Source organism: Pogoniulus pusillus, chromosome 32 (assembly GCF_015220805.1).
Source record: "Pogoniulus pusillus isolate bPogPus1 chromosome 32, bPogPus1.pri, whole genome shotgun sequence".
Classification (NCBI taxonomy): Eukaryota; Metazoa; Chordata; class Aves; order Piciformes; family Lybiidae; genus Pogoniulus; species Pogoniulus pusillus.
Genome location: NC_087295.1, coordinates 8,591,235 through 8,610,357, shown reverse-complemented (window position 1 = coordinate 8,610,357; position 19,123 = coordinate 8,591,235). Strand labels below are relative to the sequence as shown.

Here is a 19,123-nt window from a genome sequence, read left to right as displayed (position 1 = left end):
CACTAAGGACTACTTGTACCTTTCCTCCTTGGTTGCAAAGGAGATTGATTTGTCTGTTAACAAAATGACAATAGCAGCATAGGAATATCATGAGGATGGGGTCAGTCTTTTTTTCAGTGGTGCCCAGTGACAGGGCAAGAGGTTACAGACACAAACTGGAGCATAGAAGCCCTGGAGCAGGCTACCCAGAGAGGTTGTGGAGTCTCCTTCTCTGGGGAGATTCCAAACCACCTGGACATTCCGATCCTGGGCATCCAGCTAGGGGTGACCCTGCTTTAGCAGGGGGTTGGACTACACCTCCATAGGTCCCTTCCAACTCCCACCATGCTGGCATTCTGTGTGTTTACTTGACTTAAAAATGTCATATTAAATTCATGTGCTTTACTGCACAGCACAACAGAGGGGAGAAAAACAATCTCATACAGATATTATCTATGAATTGTTATTAGGGGCTTCACTTAAGAGGTCACTCTCTGCGCAGGTACTTTCATTGCAATCTGACCCAGCAGCCAGACTCATTTTTCAGCTCTGTTCTCTCAGTTTCAAACAATTCAGCCTTCTAGGTGATCACATAAAGTGACCCAGCTTGCTCACAGTCCACTCGGGGTGCGAGCAGGAGCAGAATCTGCTCTACGGCTGAGCGTCTGCACTTGGGAGTGTCTGCTGTTGCCACGGTACTCCTCAGCAGCTGCACATTCAGTCTAAGATAGGAAGCAGGGGCAGCAAACCTGCAAATTGCCTCTTCAGCTTCATATTGGTCCTAAGTACAGACATAATAATAAAGATGAGCAAAATCAAATCAGCACAAAATAAACTAGGTCAGCAAAGCCTACCCAGCTTTGACTCCCTTGACTTTTAGAATCCTAAATTGAAACATGTGGATGTACTTAATGCATGAGTGACATCAAACCACATTTGCTTAGTTTTTCCAAATATTAAGTCTTCAAAAGCTGAGATAGATGGCTCACAATGTTCATAAAAATGATTTGACCTGAAAGGAATAGGTACTGCTGGTGGGGGAAAGAGAAAGAGCTGGCAATAAGAAGCAAGGTGAAAGCCGTGAAGCGCACAGCCACATTAGCATGCTGAACTTTATAAACAGTGACAGAATTATTCTTTCAGAGCTTCTTTCTTCCATGCAGTATCAAATAGAATTCCTGCACAGGCTCTAATGAACCATGACCTAAAATCAAGTTACCCTTGTGTGAGGCTAAAGGTACAGTCTGTTATACTGTAGCTTAATGCAAAATGCACATGGAAAGAATATATATAAGTTTGGTCTTTAATTTCATCGTCTGTATTATCCCTGTGAAATAACTTTCATTTCTGCTTGTGATAACAATGTTATTGGCACAAGAAAGATGTGGGGCTGTTAGAGTGGGTCCAGAGCAGGGCTGCCAACGTGACCAAAGTGCTGGAGCGCCTCTGCTGTGAAGTCAGGCTGAGAGAGTTGGGGTTGTTCAGCCTGGAGAAGGCTCTAGGCAAACCTTAGAGCAGCCTGTCAGTGTTTGATGGGGAGGCTGTAGAAGAGACAGAGGGACTTTAGACACAGGCATGTGGTGACCCGATGAGGGGTGATGGCTTCAAAGTGGAAGAAGTTCTACTTGGAGAAGACATTAGGAGGGCATTCTTCCTCATGAGGGTGGTGAGGCACTGGAACAGGCTGCCCAGGGAAGCTGTGGAGACTCCAAGCCTGGAAGTGCACATAGGTTGGATGGGGCCTTAAGCAACCTGGTCTAGTGAAAGGTGTCCCTGCCCATGGCGGTGGGTTGGAATTACAGGCTTAAGATCCCTTCCAACTCAAACCTCTCTGTGATTCTACAATCCTGTTCTGCCTATAGCAAGAACAGAGAAATTCATTCAAGTTGTGCTGCTTTATTCTGCTCCATTAAGAAGTGAAAAACTGAACAAAAACATCTCTTCAGAAGTGTTTATTAGGGAATCTGTGGTATTAATGGATAACTGGAATGACATTCCACCACCCCCTCCACTTCCCTTAAAAAATCAAAGCTACCCAGTCCAGTAAATTAGCACCTCATTTCTTGCAGAGGAACCCCTAAATGCATCTGTTAAAGTTAGGCAGTGTCCCTGGTGAACAATTTCACCTTGTTTAAAGAAGTACTGATCCATTGGCTTCAGTTTACAGGTGATTTTGTCCTTTCTTTGTCTACCATTCCCTGAGGTTTCAAAAGGTCACAAAAGTTTCCTGATGGGCAGATGCAGGATAAATCCCTATTGAGAGCAAGCTGTAGCTTACTTCGATTCACCACAAGAGGCAGGCAGAATGTAAAGGTTCATCAAGGAGTTGATCTAATTGATGAGAAGTGGACCTGCAAACAGACCTCCAAAGGAATAGGCAGAAATGCACCCTTAACACAGTGATTGAATGCTGGGGGAGTGTGAAGGTCATCAGCTGCAAATAATAACCAAACTGAGGGGGTTTGCCTGAAAGATTGCCTGTTGTCAGGCACAGAACTCTGAGCAAGACAGGCTGTGTCTTTAGCAGTGCTGCCAAGGTTAATTTCTGTTGGTGTTCTTCCCTTGGGGTAGAGAACCAAGGGAAAAAAATATCCTGGAAGCCTGGGACAGTGACCACTGCTCCTCCTTTGATCTGAGAAGTTGCAGAAGCAGCACACTTGCAGTCTTCCTTCAGTAGCCGTGAGAGTCACTCTGGTTTGGCAGACTCTAGCTCTAAAAAGGATCACGGGATATTAGGGATTGGAAGGCACCGAAGGAGATCATAGAGTCCAACCCCCACTGCCATGTGCAGGGACACCCTACCCTAGATCAGGCTGGCCAGAGCCTCATCCAACCTGGGAAGAGTGAAGAGAATGAAGCAAAGCTTGCTATGGGGAGAAGATGATAGAATCATTTAGATGGGGAAAGATCTCAAAGTCCAACCATTATTCAGTTCTACCGAGTCTGGTGCCAGATCATTCCCCTCAGCACCATATCTCTACAATGTTTAAACACCTCCAGGGATGGGGATTCAACCACCTTCCTGGGGAGCTTATTCCAGCATTTGAGAACCCTTTCAGTCAAGAAGTTTCTTCTAATATCCAACCTAAACCTTCCCTGGTGCAACTTGAGGCCATTTGCACTTGTCCTACCACTTGTTACTAGAGAGAAGAGACCAGCACCTACCTGGCTCCAATCTCCTTTCAGGGAGTCATAGATTGAGAAGCTCCCTAATCTGAGTTCTCTCAGTACTGGAGCTTCAGTTACTGCTACTGAACACCTTTGAAATAACAGACCTAAAATGTGGAAAGTAAATTCTACTCTAATGAATGAGTTGCATTTAAAAATACTAAACCCAACTGATTTTAGTAAAGGCTCAGGGCAGTATAAAGTGTGCTTTCAGAAGTTAGACACTTTGAGGCTGCTTGGCTGTGTAGGAGATAAATATATTATTGACTGTTAAGAGTTCTGTTCATAGTACATTAACTTTGGTTATGTTTTCATATTAAATGAAATGGTTCACACAAAGATACATTCATGCAATGAAAAAGGAATCACTTTTTTATGGCACTCTGAGATCTGTGAGAATACAAAAAAGTTCTCAGAGCTAGGACAGAAGTTCTTCCCTAGGTTGAAGTGGGACCTCCTGCATTCTAGTTTGTGCTGGCTGCCTCTTGTCCTGTTTCTGGACACCTCTTAAAAGAGCCTGCCCCCATCCTCTTGCCTCCCACCCTTTAGCATTGAGAAGATCCTCTCTCAGGTAGCTCTTCTCCAAGCTAAACTGCCCTAGGACCAGCATCTTCTCCTCAGAGATGCTCCAGTCCTCAGCATCTCTGTGGTCTCCACTGGACTCTTTCTAGTTGTTCTTTGTATCTCTTAAACTGGGGAGCCTGCAACTGAATCTAGTACTCAGGTAATCAAGAGGGCTAACAGCATCCTGGCTTGTATCAGCAATAGTGTGGCCATCTGTATCAGAGAAGTGATCATCCCCCTGGACTCAGCACTGGTGAGGCCACACCTCGAGCACAGGACTCTCTTTTGGGTCCCTCGTGTGAAGAACATTTTGTTGCTGAAGTGTGTCCAGAGAAGGGCAGTGAAGGATCTGGAGAAAGGTCTTGTGAGGAGCAGCTGGAGTAACTGGGGTTGTTTAATCTGGAAAAGAGGAGGCTGAAGGGAGACAAAGTAGACCTCTAACTCCCTGAAAGGAGGTTTGATCCAGGCGAGGGCTGGTCCCCCAGTATCTAGCAAGAGGACAAGAGGAAACATCCTCATGTTTCAGCCTTCTGCTGCAGGCACAATATGCTGGGAAATTACAGACTGTTGATGGTGTCCATGCAGGCAGTGCTGGTTGTGGGGATGGCTAACAGAATATGTACTGCATGCAGACTCCCTAAAATCATATGTTCCCTCCTTGGTCTTCCTAGGCAGCTAATCATACATGTCAGTATCTTCCTGCATGCACTCGTGGACTGAGATCTTTGCTTCAGGATGAAGCAGCATGCATCCAGGGGGGTAAGATCCTTAGCTAATGGATACACATGCTGAAAAATACAGATGTGGAGACCAGCTAATTAGAATGCATCCTGGGTTTAAAACTGGATGCCATTTGTCCTTTGAAAGAGTCAAAACATGCCCTTATTTTATCTGTCATGGTCCACAACACCCATCACTGTGAGCTGTGACACCTGTCACTGTGGGCTGTGACACCCTTCAGGCTGGGCTGTGATTCTGCAGTCACTCTCCTCTGCTTTCATCATTTTTACCTGTTTATGAATTTTTAAACTCTTTTTGCCAATTGTAAGCATTTTGGTTTTTTTTTTCTCCCAGTGCTTTAATTAGCAGTTCTGCTTCCTGGTGAGAAGCTTCCTGACTGGATCTTACAACCTTTCACTTGACAGGAAGGGTTTGTGTAAACAAAGAGAATCTTTACTAACAGTCAAAAGTGCATCAATTTGCACTGGAGCATAAAAACTAACTTCAAAGATAAGAAGGGAAACCATAATACAGTAGGAACTTCAAATGTAATTCTTGCTGTGGTTGGGTCCTGTATCAATAAACGTAATTCCATCATTCACTGTGGAGAGATAACATTTACATACTTATTAAATGAGCTTCTGGAAGCCAGGGCTGCATACTCTGATAGCACTGGAGGCTGGAAATGCTGATGCAGCATTCCTATGGCATATTCTTCTAACTCACAGCACTTCCATCACAATCAAGTTAAACTGATCAATTTAGATTTTAGAATCATAGAACGCATTGGGGATGGAAGGGACCTTTAAAGGGCAGCTAGTTCAATCCCCTTGCAGTAAGCAGGGACATCCTCAACTTGATCAGGTTGCTCAGAGCCTCATCAAGCCTGACTTTGAATGTTTCCTGGGATGGGGCCTCCACTACCTCCTTGGGAAACCTGTTCCGATGTCTAACCACTCTCCTAGTAAAGAACTTCTTCCTAATGGTCTATCAAAGTCTATCAAAACCTCCTTGCTGTCTACAACTACCTGAAGGGAGGTTATAGCCAGGTGGGGGTTGGTCTCTTCTGCCAGGCAACCAGCAACAGAACAAGGGGACACAGTCTCAAGTTGTGCCAGGGGAAGCATAGGCTGGATGTTAGGAGGAAGTTGTTGCCAGAGAGAGTGATTGGCATTGGAATGGGCTGCCCAGGGAGGTGGTGGAGTCGCCATCCCTGGAGGTGTTCGGGAGGGGACTGGATGGGGCATTTAGTGCCATGGTCTGGTTGACTGGCTAAGGCTGGATGCTAGGTTGGACTGCATGATCTTGGAGGTCTCTTCCAACCTGGTTGATTCTATGGTCTTATTCTGCTCTAGTTAAAACCGTTGTCCCTTGTCCTATTGCTGCATGGTCTTGTATAGAGTCCCTTCCCATCTTTCTTGGATACCCCTTTGGGTACTGAAGGGCTACTATAAAGGCTCCCCAGAGCCTTCTCTTCTCCAAGCTGAACAACCCCAACTCTCTCAGCCTATCTTCATAAGATCAACAGCTCTCCTCCAGGCCTCCTGTGACTCTTTCTGGTACTGAAATGTAGCTGTAATCTCTCCCTGGAGCCTTCTCTTCTACGGACTGAACATCCCAAATTCTCTCAGCTTGTCTTCATAGGGGAGGTGCTTCAACTCTCCAATGATTTTTGTGGCCTCCTCTGGACCCACTGCAGCAGGTTGATGTCCTTCTTGTGTTGGGAGCTTCCAGTAGGGACACAGTACTCCAGGAGAGGTCTCACCAGAGCAGAGTGGCAGAATCACCTCTCTCAACCTGTTGTCCATGCTTCTTTTGATGCAGCCTAGGACATTTTTGCTCTGGACACATTGCTGGTTAATGTCCATCTTTTTATCTACCGGTATCCACAAGTCCTTTTCTGCAGGGCTGCTCTTTATCACGTCCTCTCTCAGCCTGAATTGATAATGGGGATTGTCTCAACCCAAGTGCAAGAGATCACACTTGACCTTATTGAGGTTCACCTGGGCCCACTTCTCCAGCTTGTCCAGATCCCTCTGGATGGCACCCATCTCATCCTTCTAGCATATCAACCATACCACTCAGCTTAGAGTCATCTGCAGGCTTGCAGAGGGAGCAGTGGATCCCAGTGTCTGTATCATCAGTGCAGATATTGACAGGCACTGCTCCCAGCATGGACCCAGTCAAGCCATGTGATTACCATACCCATTGCTTTAGCACTAGAGCTGAACAGTCCCACTGCCTAGCATGGTGACATCTAATAACAACCTTCCTCTGCCTCCAATATTTCTCATTACTTTATTCAGTGCAGTTATTTTATATGGTGTTTAGCAATTCTCAACCCAAGAGTTTTCAGAGAGCTGTTTCTTTTAGAGGCTTGATGGTGTTTTCACACATGCAAATATTTGCTTACTCACTCTGTCTCTGGAATGTCATTTCCTTTAATTAAACTTCTGTGAATTGCTTTCAACATATGTCTGGGATAAGTGGATTTATAGTCTAGATGATAAAACCTAATTGTGAGCTGGCTGCTTTTAGGATTGCAGATGCAGGCTTTTGAGATGTGTAGGTGGGATGCACAAGACAAAACTATGACAACTAAACTGTCTGCTAGAGACTCATAGAATTGGTTGGGAGGAGCTTTAAGATCATCTAGTTTCAAACACCTACTATGGGCAGGGACACCTCCTATTTGACCAGGTGAAGGTCCTGCTCTTGAACATTTCCAGGCTTGGAGCCTCCACAGCTTCTCTGGGCAACCTGTTCCAGTGCTGGTGGATAAGAAGTTAACCATGGGACAGCAATGTGCCCTTGTGGCCAAGAAGGCCAATGGGATCCTGGGGTGTACTAGGAGCAGTGTGTCCAGCAGATCAAGGGAGGTTCTCCTTTCCCTCTACTCTGCCCTGGTGAGACTTCATCTTGAATACTGCTTTCAGTTTTGGGCTCCCCAGTTGAAGAGGGACAGGGATCTGCTGGAGAAGATCCAGCAGAGGGCTACAAGGAAGATTAGGACACTGGAGGGCATGGCTTATGAGGAGAGGCTGAAGGACCTGGGACCTTTTGTTCTGGAGAAGAGAAAACTGAGAGGGGATTTAGTAGATCTATAAATATCTGAGGGCTGGGGGTCAGGAGGGAGGAACAGGCTCTGCTTACTTAGTCCCTGTGATAGGACAAGGAGCAGTGGGTGTAAGCTCCATCACAGGAGGTTCCACCTCAACACAAGGGGGAACTTCTTTACTGTAAGGATCACAGAGCACTGGAACAGCCTCCCCAGAGAGGTTGTGGTGTCTCCTTTCTTGGGAGATATTCAATGCCCATCTGGATGCATTCCTCTGTGACCTGAGCTAGATTGTATGGTCCTGCTCTGGCAGAGGGGTTGGACTCAGTGATCTCTTTGTGTCCCTTCCAACCCCTGATGAGGAAAGAGCAGCAGCAGATTAGGCAAGATAAAAAGACATTTGAACAAAACATTACTAAAGGCTGAATTGAGCTAAAGAATCATTAAGGCTGGAAAAGACTGACCATTAATGTAACCTCCATGACCACTAGAACATGTCCCAGAGTGCCATGGCTACACCTTCAGGGATGGTGACTCCACCACTTCCCTGGTCAGCCTGTTTCAATACCTCAATCATATTTTGTGCATGTGAAAAATCATTTCACTGAGAGGGATTGAGTTGTTCACGTGGGTTTGAAGTTAAGTTCATATACAAGTGTCTTGCTGAATTGGAGGTGTAGAAAGAAACTTTTTGTCAGGGATATTTTCTGAAATGAGAAGAAAAAGAGATGGGAGGGACTTGTCTTTATTTATTTACACATAAGAGTCCAAAATTCATTAGAAATAAACTAAAAGCCATATGTGAAGATATCAAAGTGCTGACCTAACACCAAATATGATCAAATCAAATGCCAGATAACTTTTCTTCAAGTATTAAATAATATAAATAAATAAATAAATGATGTGTTCTCATAAACTGCAGATGCTGCTTTTGGAATTAGATAACATCTCTTTATAGCTTTGCTTTGGAGCGGCTGGTGAAAGCGTGGTGAAAATGTTTGTTTTCCACTGAAGCTGGATTAGCTTCCAATTAAAAGCTGTTATTTGGAAAGGAGTAAAAAAAATAAGAAGAGGAGAAAGTGAATGCATCTTTCTGTGCAGCATTTGTGATCACTGATTGAATAATTCATCTGATATCTGACCATGTGGATTTGAAAGGGATTGAAAATAATGATGTGCCCATGTGCTCTCCTGCTACAAACTGAGAACAATTAAAAGGCTAAACAAAGAGCACTGTAATGGCAATAATAATATCAACTGTTAGAAATTATGGGAGTACAGAAAAGAGAAGAGGTTTGATTACCTGGCAGGGTCCTTTGTCTTGCTCAATGTGAATGAAGACATTTGTTTGCCAGGAAGCGCTGGCCTGTTGTCCATTGCATATGAAATACTTTAGCCAGCTGATGTGTTGTGGAGCTCTACCTCTTTGTTGCATCCTAACCTTGTGTTTTCCTTCCTTGCAGAAGGAAATCCCTATACCTGGTGGGTTGGAAAAGCCAATGAGAAGCACTACTATTGGGGCGGATCGGGACCTGGCATTCAAAAATGTGCCTGCGGCATCGAACGCAACTGTACTGACCCCAAGTACTACTGCAACTGCGATGCTGACTATAAGCAATGGTAAGTGGCTTGCAAGAGGAGGGGGTGAGAATGGCCACAGCCTCTTAATTTTTACAGCACTGCATTTATTCTAAGTGTATCTTGGGTTTGTATTCCTTTTCTTACCAAAGAACGAAGGCAAAAATATTCTGTGTGTGATCCCTCCTGCAATGTTATCTGCGATCTCTCCTGCAGTGTTATCTGCTCATCTCTTCATTTCTCTTTCACTCACTGTCAGTACGAGGAGGACATTTTTTGTTTGTAAGTCAGCTCAGCTATAGAAAGGAGTGCTAAAAATGCATAGTCAAATGGTAATAGGAAAGCCAGCATTTCAGCTGAACACACAACTTCCCTTACAGCAGAGCATTTACTTTTAACTCTGCAACTTCACTCTTTTTCCCCAGAAATCCTTTTTAGAGAACTGTTTATAGAATCATAGAATTGCTTTGGTTGGAAAAGACCTTTAAGATCATTGGGTCCAATCATTCTCTAGCTCTACCACATCTCTAGATGTGTCTCGTCACCACATCTCTGCCTCTTTTAAACACCTTCAGGGATGGGGATTCAGCCACCCACCTGGGGAGCCTGTCCCAGCGTTTGAGAGCCCATTTAGTGAGGAAGTTTGTTCCAATATCCAACCTAAATCTCCACTGGTGCAACTTGCAGCGGTTTCCTCTCATCCTGTTGCTTGTTACTAGGCAGAAGAGACCAACACCACCCATATTTCTTTTCAGGGAGTTGTAGAGAGTGAGAAAGTCTCACCTCAGCCTCCCTTTCTCCAGAACACACAATCCCAGTGCTCTCTGCTACTCCCCATAAGACCTATTCTCCAGATTCTTTGCCAGCTTCTCTACCCTTCTCTGTAGCTGCTCCAGCACCTCCATGTCTTTCTGGCAGAGAGGGCTCCATTTGCCTACAAAATGTGGGTGATACCAGTTGAAATTCAAGGTCTGGCTTGATGGGGCACTGAGCAACCTGATCCAGTGGGGGATGTCCCTGCTTACCGAGGGGTGATGGAACTGGATGATCTCCAGAGGTCTCTTCCAAACCACTGTGTTATGACTAAAATCACCCATCAAGTGACACCAGCCCTCATTATCCATAATTTGTGAGAAAAATATGTTATGAGGTAAGCTTAAATAGTGTTATGGAATGAGCTCTGTATTTCAGAGGAAGATGTTGCACTTTGCAGGAGGTAATTAAAATAGTCTTTGGCTTGTTGGGTGAGAGTACAACCCTGTAGCATGTTTGGGATGAGACAATGAGAATTGCCTCTAAGTTCTTCTTTAATAGTTGTTGATACATCCCAGGTTGAAAGATTTTTGACAGAAGGACTGAGGAAGTCCTACCCAAGAGTACTTTAGAGCCTGGTAATGGAGGCAATCTGCTGTGAGATACTAGATGTGAGTTTAAATCCATTCAGCAGCAGCATGTTTTACATGGTTGATGATGTTCAGTGCCCAGCTGCTACCATACCTTTATGACCACTTTTCCCACCAATAGCAGCCTGTTCAGAATTGATTCAGTAGTGACTCATATTTTGTGTTACTTTGGAAACTCATGCAGTTGTTAATGAATATTGAGCTCACAAACTCCAGTGGTCTGACAGGGATTTAAAGAATAGGGAGAGTCAGAGAACCACACAGTAGTTGAGGTTGCAAGGTACCTGCCTCACAGGTCACCTAATCCAAATTCCCTGCTCAAACAGAGCCTCCTAGAGCCAGTTGCCTGGGATGGTGCCTAGATGGCTTTTTAATATCTCAAAGAATGGAGACTCTGCCTGGGATGGTGCTCAGTCACCCTCACAGTAAGAGTTTGTTCCTCATGTGCCGCAAGCACCTCCCGCGTTTCAGTTTGCTCCCATTGCCTCTGCCTTTGTCACTGGGTACCTTGGAAAAGAGTTTGGCTCCATCCCCTTTGCACCTTCCTTCACGTATTTCTAGATGTCAGTGAGATTCCCCTGAGCTTTCTCTTCTCCAACCTGAACAGACCCAGCTCCAATCCCATAATTACCTTCAAGGCACTTCACTGGACTCTCTCCAGTGCATCCATCTCTCTCCTGTTCTTTCAACCCCAGAACTGGACACAAAACTGCAAAGGTGGCATCACCAGTGCTGAGTAGAAGGGAAGTCTCATCTCCCTTGTCTTGCTGGTAATCCTTTGACTAGCACCATTGGCTTTCTTAGCCACAAGGACACATTATTGATTCACATCCAACTCCGTGTCCACCAGGATCCCCAGGGCAAATTTACTTCCCAGCTGAGTGGACCCTAGCATATAACTGCATGAGGTTTTCTCCAGGTGCAGGACTTCACACTTTTCCCTGTGGCACTCCATATTTCTCTGGCTTGTCAAGGTCCTTCTGGATGGCATCACAAGCCTCTGACACATCATCTGCTTCTCCCAGTTAGGTGTCATCTGTAAGAATGAGGTATGAAAAATGCACAATTAGAGGAATAAAGGAAATCTTCCAGGATGCAATTGCTTCATCTAGATAATCCTGCTCTAGCAAGGGAGGTAGACCAGGTGACCTTCAGGAGTCCCTTCCAACCACTGCCACTCTGGTTTTCTGAGCCATTCTAAGCTTGGACATTGGTAGGACAGTACAGTGGAAGCTGTGCTATGGAGTAAACCATGGAACACCACAATGATAGAGAGATCAGCACTAGAGTCACAAAGCAGAGCTGGGATTGTAGGGATGGAAGAAAGGGAAGTCAAGAGGACTCTGCCTCCAGCGTAGGCACTAGAGCAGTGTGGCAGGAGAGAGGTAGGTTTGGTTCTGTGTCAAAATGGCAACAATAAAAGGAAGATATTGTAATAATTATTACATTTATGGCAGAGTTTTCATTGCTTGAGGCACTGGCTGTTTACCCATGACTAATTGTACCTACCATATGTTGCCTGTTCTCTCTTAAACCAAGGGGAAGAATGTTGACTTCTGAGCTCTTGTGGCTTTGCTGAGAATCACAGATGATGGTTTAAAATAAGCAGTGTTCACTCAATAATTGTTTTCTTCCTATGTACAACCTCCTCTGGTGGAACTGGAGGCTATTTCCTCTTGTCCCATTACTCATTCCCTGGGAGAAACGCACTTGGGAAGAAAAGACCAAGGAGAATGCCTTTCCTTAGGGTGAGGAAGCTATTAGGACAGTTAGGAAGGAGATTTCCAGACTTGATGAGTCAGGCTGAGTGAGAATAATGTAGCATAAGTAGAATATTGTCCACAGTTTTTATTTTAGAAGTTAGATATTGTGTTAGAGATGAAGAAAGGAACTGCAGTTTGATGAGCAATCTCATAGCAAAGGCAGGAGAATGCTCCTCTGGAGAGCTGGATTCTAACTCTGCCTCTGGAATCAGATTTCTGCATGAAGCTTGCCAAATTTCATCAGCCATTCCTTCACAGAGCAGTCATTAGGGCAGCTGTAATTTTCCCAGTACCTAACTGGAAACCCAGAAGTTAAGTACTGGGAAAATAAAAATAAATGCCTGTAGGCATCTCAGATTGAGCACTAAAAACATCTGTGTGCTTTTAACCTTAACATTGTTCAGCCTTAACATCCAATCTGTAGAATGGGAATGATGATGCCAAATAGTCACCTAGGAGAGGTATTGCAAAGATAGGTAGATTTACGAAGCAATCATCTCCTGTAGTAATAAGCACAGTAGAAAATCCAATGAGAAAATGCAGTCTTCATGGAAAGAGCTGAGATACACATGAAATGTAAAACAGGGTCCAACATATTGAAGCATGAGAGTAAATTAGGGTAGTGAGCAGTGTTTTACTCAATGAGTACTGTCTGCCTTCTTGTGGTGGTTTGGGTGTTCCCCCACACACTTTGGAAATCACCCAGACTAGACTCAGCTGGCTCTGGAAATTTGAATGAAGCTTGTAATTATTTACAGCTAGCACAATATCCAAGCAGATAGTTACACTATATACAGTTATGGACAGAAATAGACAAGGTAAAAGGTAATACAGACACACAACAGCCCTCCCAGAAACCTGAGTCCCCAGGAGGGGCTCCCAACCACCCTTCCACCTTCTATCACTCCCCTACCTTACCCCAGACGTTGCCTTATGCCCCAAGGAAGAATGGAGGATTGGCATGGGGGGTTAGGAAGAAAGGGGGTTGATCAGAGAGACAGAGGATGAGGTTAGAGAGAAATGCAGCCCAGAGCCCGGACAAAGAGCAACTCCCTCATTTGTGTTTGGATTCTTGCTCTTATACCTCTCAGCAAGCCTATGAGTGAAGTAGACATCACCATTGTTTCTCTTTCACAGCCTGTGATCCAATCCTTCTTACTAAAACATTCTAGCTAGCTTCAAGCTAGCACATGTCTGTGCTGAGTAATGCTGGAGCTCCCTGCAAGCAATAATAATCAGTGACCAGTCAAGGACTAGTGATAAGTACAGGGGACAAATTAAAGCTCTCAGCAGGCTGAAGTATTTCAGTTTCCTAAATGTTGTGTTTGGTTTGATGTTTTTTTTAATCAAGTGTATGAGTAATGTTGTGTAAGGACCTAACCAGAGGTGTTAATTATGGACTCAGTTGCAGTGTCACCTTCTCCCAGGGACTGGCTTGCACCATGGCCTTGAAATACCTTAAGTCTGGAGAGATTTTCTATTCGTGCTTTCTAAAAGTTCACTGAGCAACTTTCATAGAATCATTAAGGTTGGAAAAGATCCTCAAAATCACTAAGCCCAACCACCAGCCTGACACCACCATGCCCGCTACATCATGTCCTAGTGTGCCATGTCCTCATGTGTTTTGAACAGCTGCAGGGACAGTGACTCCACCACCTTGCTGTGCAGCCTGTTCCACTGCTCAACCACTCTTTCAGGAAAGAGAGGCTTTTTTTCCTGATTTTCAACCTAAACCTTCCCTGGCACAACTTGAAGCTGCTACTTCTGATCCTGTCACTTGGTACTTGTGAGAAAAGACCAACACCTACCTCAGCCCAGCCTCCTTTCAGGGAGCTGTACTCAGCCAGAATGTCTCCTCCCCTCAGCCTCCTTTCCTCCACACAAAGCAACCCCAGTTACCTCAGCTGCTTCTCACCAGACCTCTTTCCAGACCCTTCACTGGCTTTATTGCCCTTCTCTGGATCTGCTCCAACACCTCAATGTCTTTCTTATAGTGAAGGGCCCAAAACTGAACTTGAGACTCTGGATGACCTCATGAGTACTGGGTCCAAGGGAACAGTCCCTTCCCTGGTCCTACTGGTCACACTATAGCTGATCCAAGCCAGGATGCTTTTGGCTTTCTTGCCCACCTCAGCACATGCTGGCTCATGTTCAGCTGGCTGCTGATCAACACCCCCAGATTTTCCTCTACTGGGCAGCTTTCCAGCCACTCTGCCTGAAGCCTGGAGCCTTTGTGGAGGTTTTGTGACCTAAGTGCAGGACCCATCACTTGTCCTGAACTTTAAGCTGTGTCTGTCTGAAGGAAAAGGAAAGGTCATGCTGTAACTTGCAGAGCTGTTTATTTAGCACGTGTCTGACGTGTTGGTTGTCCAAGCCTGGAGTGTGGGCAAGCTAAGTGGTGGCTGCTGGGAGGAAACAGCAGACACACAATCCAAACTTATGTGCATCTTCACACATCACCTAAACCAGAGCCTGCTTCTTAAGTGAAGTCCATGTCGTTGCTGCAAAAGCTTTCTTTGCTCTGAGGATGCTGGAGCCCTGGAGCAGACTGCCTAGAGAGGTTGTGGAGAGACTCTAAACTAACCAGGATATTGTGATCCTGGGTAACCTGCTCTTGGTGACCCTGCTTTAGCAGAGGGGTTGGATAGGTGGTCTCCAGAGGTCACTTCCAACTTCTCTCATTGTCTGGTTCTGTGAAATAGCAACACTTAATTTTAGTTATGTTCGAGGACTAAACTCGTTTTGTGGGTGAAGGCAGAGAAATTTAGCTGACAACTTTCATTACCTCCTGTGACTGCTATGCCCTCACAAATCCAGATGTTTTGTAGGTTTTCAGGGTTACCTTTTGGAGCTCCTCTGTACGTTGACATTGCCACCTACTGTCAAGGTAATTCCAGTCAATCAAAACTGAACACTATAATAGCATATAATGGCACAGAACCAAAATCTGCAGGAAGAGGCACAGTAAAGACTGAAACATTAGGAAATGTTAGATTTAATACAAAAAGAAATACTTTTTCCTGGGTTGTTTTTTGTTGTTTTTGGTTTTTTTTAATGATGTATAGGTTTGAGCTGAAACTTTCAGCAGCAGCAAAGCAGCCAGAAGCCAGGAGGTTCATTCCTACTAGTTGTAGTTTGACCATTAAAAATAATCCAGTAGTGAAAAGAGCAAAGGGACTGGGCATAAAAGATTCCTTTTCTGCATTTCTCACCAGCTGTGACTGGTGTGCAATTGTGGAATAGAGTTTACATGATAAAAAAATGTGGAATCTCTTCCCCTTAAGTGAATTTTGTCCTCTTTTTTTTATAACTGGTTCTATATATTCTTCTTTAGAAAAGTTATATGCCTTGTGTTGGTCCTCTGTGCTTGCCTCTTTTTTGCTTCTCCCACAAAAGAAGCCTAAATATGTTTTTATTACTGATAACAACAGATGAAAGGTTTGGGAGATGGAAATTACATAGTGGAGAGGTGAACTCCATCCAGCACTTGGTCATGCTACAGATAATGATATAGTGGAGAGATAAACTCCATCCAGCACTTGGTCCTGCTACAGAAAATGATACAGTGGAGAGAGAAACTCCCTTTAGCACTTGGTCATGTTGCAGTTGTGCTAAGTAGCACCTTTGAAATGCTCCTGTACTTGTGTCTCAGTTTCACCACAGGACTCTAGCCATGGACCAGGGCTCTGTTAGACAAGGTTGTCTGCAGACACAAAAAGGCTGGTTTTGCCTCAGCATTCATACCATCAGGAATATGTACACAAGGCTGGTGTGCGTGATTGAAAAGCCTGTTTGAAGGCAGCTGAAGAGCATAGCATCTCTTGCACAAAAGGTGTTGAGGCAACTGGTTATTTGTACTGGAAGGCAGTACCTGCTGGCCCAGAGTTAGCCATGGTGTCATTGGCCCTACTGCTACCACCTAGTCCTCAACTTGCTGGTCTAGTCTAGTACCTGGGCAAACAGAGGACCACCCAGATTGCTCTTTCTTCCTTAGAGATGTGCATGAGTACTCCAGGTGAGTCCTCTCCAGTGCTGTGTCCAGGGAGACAATCACTTCCCTGATCCTGCTGGCCACACTACTCTGATCCACACCAGGATGCTGTTGGCCTTCTTGGCCACCTGAGCACACTGCTGCCTCATCTTCAGCTGGCTGTCAGCCAGCACCCCCAGATCCTTTTCTGCCAGGCAACTTTCCAAGTGGGCTGAAAGCAACCTTTGTATTGCTGGAAAGATCTCATTCTGCTCGCTCTGTGATTCATCATTTTTGGAGTACTCAGAAATTTGTGAGAGGTGTATGATTGAGCAGGTGAAAATGCAGACACATGATTAACGTTTTTCTTGCCATTCAGATGGTATAAAATAACATTCCCAGCATAACTACATTCTCTTGTGTCCTTAAGTTTAATCATTAGTGTGGCTTACAAACCAAGTGACCAAAAAACCTCTGCTGTGTCTTGCCTAGAAACACACAGAATTTTTAGCCTGAGTAAAAAGCTTATGGTCTTAACTTCAAAGTGAGTGACCTTACCATCCTAGCTTGTCAGGTAAGGGCAGAGTACAGGCAGCACTGTGCACTGCACAACTTTCAGCTGCCAATCATTTTCTCCACCTCCTCCTCCTTTTATTTGTGTGCAAGCCTCAAAAGTAATTACTCTGCCTTCAGTGCAATGCTACGAAGATGAAATCACCTCAGTGCTGACCAGCCCAATATATTTCACTCCCTACCTGACACTGCTTAGCTCTTGAAAAGAGTGCTTTGGTTTTCTTCTGAAATTGTAGGGCTTCCCTGATGTTTTCACATTGTGGTTTGGTTCTGAATCAGTGCAGCTCAGTGTGGAAGGCATCTGAACTCTGTGGCAACCTCTGTGTTGCTGAGTAGATGATGACCACAGCACAGGTGTGACTGTTATTGCTGTTAGTAGTCATATTTTAGCTGAAACAATCATAAGGAAGCCCACCAAGCCAAAGGTATTGAGCCTCCAGTGTAAACAAAAGATGTATCTGGTTTCACTCCTTGTTCTTTGGTGGACCAGAATAGGTATCTACAGGTGTAAGGGGAGAGAGGATGTAATCGTATAGGAGGTGAGGAGGGAAGAGGAAAGAGCAAAGACATAGACTGAAAGCCCTTAAGAGATGGTTTTTATGTCAAATCCCAGACTTGGTGGGGAGATTTCTTCAGAGCCATTGATCAAGTTATTCCATCAGTTTAGCATCTAGGTAGCTGCAAAACCCCAGCATTTAGAGGAAGAATTGTTCTTTGTCCTTTGCTCATTTTGCCAAGCAGATTCTTAGCACTGCAAAAGACCTGATGGGGGGGGGGGGGGGAGAAACAAAAAGAAAGAAAGATAAGAAAAAAAGGGCAAGGGGAAGAAAAGAAGGAAAAAAGATAGTAAAAGAAAATGGGATAAGAAAAAATAACCAAAAATAAAGGGGGAAAGGGAAAAGATAAAGGAAAAGAGAAAGAAAGAGAGAAAGAGAGAAAGAGAGAAAGAGAGAAAGAAAGAAAGAAAGAAAGAAAGAAAGAAAGAAAGAAAGAAAGAAAGAAAGAAAGAAAGAAAGAAAGAAAGAAAGAAAGAAAGAAAGAAAGAAAGAAAGAAAGAAAGAAAGAAAGAAAGAAAGAAAGAAAGAAAATATAAAAAAAAAAGGAAAGGAAAATATAATAAAAAATAGAAAGGAAGAGAAAGAAAATAAGAAAGAAAAGTAAATAGAAAAAAAGGGAAAGAAAAAAAGGATAATAAAAGAGAAAAGGAAAGGAGATAATAAAAGAAGATCAAAAGTAAAAGGGGAAAAAAAGAGGAAAATAAAAAAGGATAATAAGTTAAAAAAAAATAGGAAAATGAAAAGGAAAAGAAAAGCAAAAGTCCCCTGCAATATTGCTGTTAGCCTGGGAACTATTGTTGTATCCACAGTGCCTTATTTCTCTTTAAAGAAGAAAGTTGCTTGTGCTGTCTATAATAAACACTCAGAGCAATCCAGCATCCTCTCACAAAGCCAGCAAATTGAGCACTAAATGTTCTGACACCAAGAGAAAATGATTGTTACTTCCCCCCCCATACTTAGGCTCATTAAAGAAGCTTAAATTCTCTAAACTCTTCTATTGTCGTGGATCAGGTGTGGTTTTATTTTAGTTCCCCTTCATGCTTCCCTCCTGCTTCAGGGGTTTTTGGTTTGTGTTTGTTGCACAACCAATGAATGCCCCAAGCTTTCCATACTGCTACTTACTTGTAATTAATCATGGTTAGATAATTTGTCCCATCCCAATTCTCCAGTCATTTGTCTTTCCTTTCTTTGTTTCAGTATGGTGTATGCATAGCTGTGATGTAAGGATGAACAGCAAGTGCCAGGGAAAAGGTGGGAGCAGTGGTGGATGTTATGCATTTGAGTTTTAGTGGCATTTGCGAGGTGCAGTTAAGTCTTATACCTCCTGAAGTGTTCTGGACCCAATTCAAGTCTGAGTTATGCCCTTCAGTACCTTATTGAACTCACCAGGCACAGAGAGGCTGAAGTCAGCATTCACCATGGCCATCTGTTATTTTGTCCTGCCATACTCAATTATTTTTATTTAGCTCTTTCAGTCATACAAAATAAAACTGTCAAAGTTGTCAAGAACCCCAAGGAATTAAGCCTCTGAACTGCTGCTCTGAGATTTTTAATATTTCTTCCAATACAGATCCTTGTGCCTTAAAAATCCTGCCAGGAGCACATTTGGTCTGATGGTTTGATAGGACTTGATCCAAAGGCTTGTGAATAGTTGGTAGGATACAGAGCTGCAAGCTACTCACATCAAATCCATGATGTTATAAATTCAGCATTAGGCATCTTCTGGTGTTCAGCTCCTTCCCACGTGCCCAGCCATGCTACAAAATGTTTAGGCAGTGTCTTTTGAAGGC

The 19,123-nt window shown here is 44.0% G+C and overlaps 1 protein-coding gene across 12 annotated transcripts in view; it reads left to right on the top strand.

The window, feature by feature from the left end:
* CNTNAP2 (contactin associated protein 2) overlaps window positions 1–19,123 on the top strand; it is a 1,124,907-nt gene that overhangs the window by 929,713 nt on the left and 176,071 nt on the right. For all 12 annotated transcript variants that reach the window (XR_010308041.1, XM_064169555.1, XM_064169553.1 and 9 more), the window contains one exon: window positions 8,953–9,109. Coding sequence is in view for 11 of the 12 variants with exons in the window: in XM_064169555.1 (XP_064025625.1) it covers window positions 8,953–9,109 (157 nt within the window). In the remaining variant the exon portion in view is untranslated. The remainder of the gene's footprint in view (window positions 1–8,952; window positions 9,110–19,123) is intronic.